The sequence below is a fragment of the Montipora foliosa genome, chromosome 10, assembly GCF_036669935.1.
Source record: "Montipora foliosa isolate CH-2021 chromosome 10, ASM3666993v2, whole genome shotgun sequence".
In the NCBI taxonomy this organism is placed as follows: Eukaryota; Metazoa; Cnidaria; class Anthozoa; order Scleractinia; family Acroporidae; genus Montipora; species Montipora foliosa.
The window spans coordinates 19,861,853-19,866,852 of NC_090878.1; the positions used below are offsets into that span (position 1 = coordinate 19,861,853).

General features: G+C 37.0%; 1 protein-coding gene across 2 annotated transcripts in view; it reads right to left on the reverse strand.

Moving 5' to 3' along the window:
• Positions 1 to 5,000, reverse strand: part of LOC137973495 (glutaryl-CoA dehydrogenase, mitochondrial-like) — a 17,480-nt gene that overhangs the window by 8,628 nt on the left and 3,852 nt on the right. For both annotated transcript variants that reach the window (XM_068820319.1, XM_068820320.1), the window contains 4 exons: positions 4,712 to 4,772; positions 4,051 to 4,160; positions 3,214 to 3,343; positions 1,859 to 1,943 (listed from right to left, as the gene is read on the reverse strand). In XM_068820319.1, the coding sequence (XP_068676420.1) occupies positions 1,859 to 1,943; positions 3,214 to 3,343; positions 4,051 to 4,160; positions 4,712 to 4,772 (386 nt within the window). The remainder of the gene's footprint in view (positions 1 to 1,858; positions 1,944 to 3,213; positions 3,344 to 4,050; positions 4,161 to 4,711; positions 4,773 to 5,000) is intronic.

Below are 5,000 nucleotides of genomic sequence, written 5' to 3' on the forward strand. Positions count from 1 at the left end.
AAAAACCAACAAATTTTGATCTGATTTGTGTTAATTTCTTGATTTCAGTTTACAGTGTCCTCAATGAGCAATGAGTACTCCAGCGCTACAAGGTCCTTTCCTTTCTTACATTAAACCACAACATGGAAAATTCTGTGCTTCATTCTTAATTGTGAGTGGGTTCTTTAAATTCCACAGGGTTTACATGTACTGTATTGACTGTTACTGTAAGTTGAACAGCTGTTTAACCCATTGACTCCCAGGGGTTCCCAATTGACGAGTAAAATTGTCTGGCATTAGACAGAGTAAAATACTAAGTCTGGCTGATTTAAACCGGTTTGGTTGTCAAAGGTTAAAGCAGTTGCAAAGATTCTTAAGACTAAATGGGATGCAAACCCATAACTGCCAGCTGAGATAAGAAGCAATCGAGTCTCTTGACATTTTTAAGAAAGCAGTAAAAACAATGCTGTACCGGGAAGCCTATACTATCTGAGTTTTTGAACTAATTTAACAGTACCACACATTTAATATTTACATTGGCGAATATGTATATTTTAAATTATTATTTCTTACTGTTTCAATTTATTAATTTTATTTACATTTTTATATCATTTTTATATCTATTTGAAACATTGTAAAGCACATCGAGGTCTAGGTTGCCCTATATAAATATGTTTTATTATAATTATAATTATTATTATTAACTGTAAATGCCACATTGTAATGCAGAGCAACTGAGTAAGCAAGAAGTGTCATGTCTTGGTCAGTGCTTACGTTCATGTAGAGTCCCATTCAAGACAGCTTTTTCTCAGGGTTCTTCTTAACCCTTTAAGCCCCGAGGGGTTCCCCATTGACAAGTAAAATCGTCTGGCGTTAGACAGAGTAAAATCTATAAGTGCCATTTGGCACTATCGGGGCTGAAAGGGTTAAACGGGGACATAGTTTTTTTACGCTGTTAGCTTAACTGCTTAAAGTGGTACTATGACGAAAATCGCATCTTTCCTATCTAAGCCATTTTGAAACATAAACAAGAAGTCTGCGTGAGAAGAAAAATGCTGTTTACTTTTTTCAAATATCTCTTTTCGTTCCAGAGATATTCGAGTTTTTAAAATATGCAAATTAGCCAAGTGATGACGTCATACACTCAACCAAATTTTGTTCAAATATAATGAAAGGAGATATCTCAGCCAATTTGTATCTGCATTCAGAATTTTTTGATTTTTTGCAGTAAGATTCTACTAAATGTTCTCCACAATATGAGCTTAACAGTTCTGTTACCGTGGCATCATACTGGTTTCCAGACCTCCCCCATATTATGACCTTTTCTGGCCACCTTTGGCATTCCATTTTGATATTTGCTAACAGCACTTTATATGCATGATCCAGCAAGCATATAAATATGTTAGCACGACTTTGTGGCCTTGTTCAACATTTTTCAAGCTGAAAATCACTAACATTTTGAAATCAAGTGGGTGGGGACTGGAAAAGAGTGAGTTGCCATAGGAACATAATTTTTTGTAGCCATAGGTGTGTTTCCTGTAGAATTATCAGACTACCAAGTTTCAATGGTCTGTGCTGTAAATTGGCCAAGGTACATGTAGCTCTATTTATATACTCAATATAATATTGGGTTGAGTGTATGACGTCATCTCATTTGCATATTTTACCCATTTTTCAAACTTAAATATCTCCGGAACTAATGAAGATATTTGCAAACGGTAAATGGCGTTTTTGTTCTTTCGTGGAATTCTATGTAATACACTCAAAAAATCAAGGGGTAAAAATTTGATCATAGTACCACTTTAAAGTTGCTAACTTTACAATGATGATTATCCTGACATCAGAAACAGAACAGACGTTTGCCAGGCGGCTACAATACCTTCTCCAATATAAACCCTCTTATCCTCTTATCTTCACAATTTGCCCACACAATAAAGACATCAGCTATCGGTGAGTTTGTAATCCTAACATCAAACAAGTCAGAACATTAATATCAGAGAGACTTCATAACAATGAACTTTGGATGGTATTAGTGACCCTGGTGATGGTTGTCATGACTGCCAGTAACAGAACCAATGATATTAATGATGATGATGATGTAAATGCAGATGAAGAATGATTCATGATGATGACGATGATGACAATGATGTAATCGCATGGTCTCTCAAAACTGATTTGAAATAAGGTTTGTATGTGGGGAATCCAGTATTGGCGAATGGAGATGTTGTATTACATGGACCTTCACCACAGAGTTCTCGCGGAAAACCGGTTGCATGTAATACTGAGAAATCATGGTGTTGGATTGATATTCCAACTCTCTTACAGTCCTGAATTAACTTCTTGAGTTTTTTGTTTTAGGTCAGTGAAGGCATATTTGAGACAAAGAACTTGCGATAATTCAAGGTTCGCGAGCAATCACACCGGCGATACATTGTGGATTTGTTTAAAAATTGCTTTTTGCATAGCCTTGCGAATGCTACCCAATGTTGAGTTATTATGCTGTTATGCTGTAAATTTATATTGTAAAAAGTACAGTTCAAGGTTGTTTAGAACGGGTCTAAATACCTGACTCTGGGAAAGTAAACACCTGGCAGCAAGTTGAAATTTGAACTTACAACTTCCTTGGGGAGAACACTGCATGTGCATCAAAACACCAACAATGCGTCACAAAATTGCAAAGTGGCGTGCAAACGAACCACTGCCAAGAAAAATCATCTTGGCTGTGCGCCGGTGAGACAGATTTTAAAAACCTGTACGTAGTTGTTTTAGAAGGGAAGGGGTTAAAGAGTGGACTTAAAATAATATTCAATATTGGCAAAAAGTTAACAATTTGTTAACTTTTTGCCAATAAGCGGTTCCCCAGTTAAAAAGTGTTTAAGTGCTTTTTAAAAGGGAGAAGGTCAGACCTGAGGCAGCCAAAATAATACAAAGCCAATATCCCTTGTAGACTACAATGCACATAGCCTGCAAATACAGCCACCTCTCATCGCTCCCAGCTGCAGAGAGAGAGAGAGAGAGAGAGAGAGAGAGAGAGAGAGAGAGAGAGAGAGAGAAAGAGAGAGAGAAATGCCCCTAGCGGCCGAGAGCGAGTGTATTTGCAGGCTACAATGCACATTATTATATATTAGCCTTGATTCTCAGATGGCTCCGGTCATGATCATTTGCCACCTGAGAATAACAGGTTAGTATTAAATTAAGATGATAACTCAAGGGAAGTAATTCACTGTAGCTCACCAGCTCTTGGACCCATTAACAATGTAGCTTTTCTCAGCAGGGTTGTACTTTGCTTTTGTTTCCATGCCACTTGGGTCACTGCCATGATTGGGTTCAGTCAAGCCAAAACATCCAATAAGCTCTCCCCGCGCTACGATTAATAAGGAACAAATCTGCACTTAACTCAACAGCGCATGCCTTTGACTGAAAAAATATCTGACACCACTCTTAAATTCGTTTGCAAAACATGGACAAAATGAAGACTACAACCTGCCATGCATGAGCCTAATAGTTCATAAACTTTGGATTTGGTGACCAGTTACCCACGTCATTTCACTGCCTTTGTGAATTCACCGCAAGGTAAGGTTAGGGGCTGTCACTATTGATCAAAACAGCTGGCTACCATAGAAAAGTAACACAGGACAACTAAAGAACTGCATGACTTGTTCTTGTCATACATATTTACTTTTCATGTAAATTTGGATGTGACTTGAAAGTCATTTTCCATGCCGATGTAACAGTATGACATAAAGTAAACACATTAATCATGTCAGATGTTGTTTCCAATTTTGACAAGTAAAAACATAATTATAGGAATTATTGAAATAGAGTGTTTTCACATCACATCATGGTGCCATGTTGGAGTCCCTAAACAAAGGAACAGCGGTCATGTTGGTCTCTCCATTATCATGCAAACCTTTTCTTTTGTTTCAGTGGAAAAACAAGGTTACTGATCACTTACTGAGTAAAAACACTCTATGGTCGTAAATGTACCTTTACTTGCTATCAATACAAAATGTTTGAAGATACTTACAGCTGCTCTAACACTGTGTTTTTTCATTGGTACTTTTTCCTTACCGAGTTTTGGTAAATACTTCTGTTTCTGCTCCTCTGTGCCATAAGCATTGATTGGATGCATGACCAAGGAGGACTGAACACTCATTGCTGAGCGATAACTGCTGTCAACCCTAACAATAAGATAACCAATGGAGTTTCTTTAATCATACTTAGCGCTGCTATGATAAAAAAATCAGTTCCTTTTTTCCTTCAGATTTTTAAAGTGTGTTTGCTTAAGTTTTGAGCTTTGATCTTTATCCAAAGGCTGTTTACATGTACTTTAAGTGCAAGTTTTGCCTTTCATGGTCCTCCATTACTCTGACACGTTCAAAACTGACAGAATGGACCTCACAGGGTTGGATCTAGGGAAAAGTGAGTTCATTTACTCACTACCTTAAAATTCCAGCGTGTGAACGCAACTCATTATACATGCAAACATGAGTTTTTAAACTCACGTTTTCAGGCTGTATTTTTAAAATCAAGGCTTAAAACTTTGGTGACTTAGTGTTCAGTAAAAATCATTTATTTAGTTTTTAAAATCCAAAGAGAAAGAAGAATCGATTTTTCAGTCATGCTAAGTAGCACTTAAACTTTCACCAAATAGTGCAAATGTTAATCAATTACATCAAACAAAATTTAATATTTCTAATCATGTTCTAATCAATAAATAACAACATCAAACCTTTCACATTCTCTTGCAATCAGTCCATAGGCTACAGATGAAACACCTGCACATCCATAACCTGGCAAAAAATGAGATTGGTACAATAAAAGTAGATTCCTGAGCTAGTCAAAATAAGCAGCAGTCACTCTGGTCTCTTAAATTATGAGCGCTGGAGTGAAAATCAAGCCAGAGTAGTCAGTGATCAGAGGCAATTTTCTGACATGTTTGTTTTGGCCGACAAGTAGGTAGCTTGTCAGCTAAGGGGGTTGTAGTGAGTTGGCCAATGCTTCAAAATTCATTAATAATT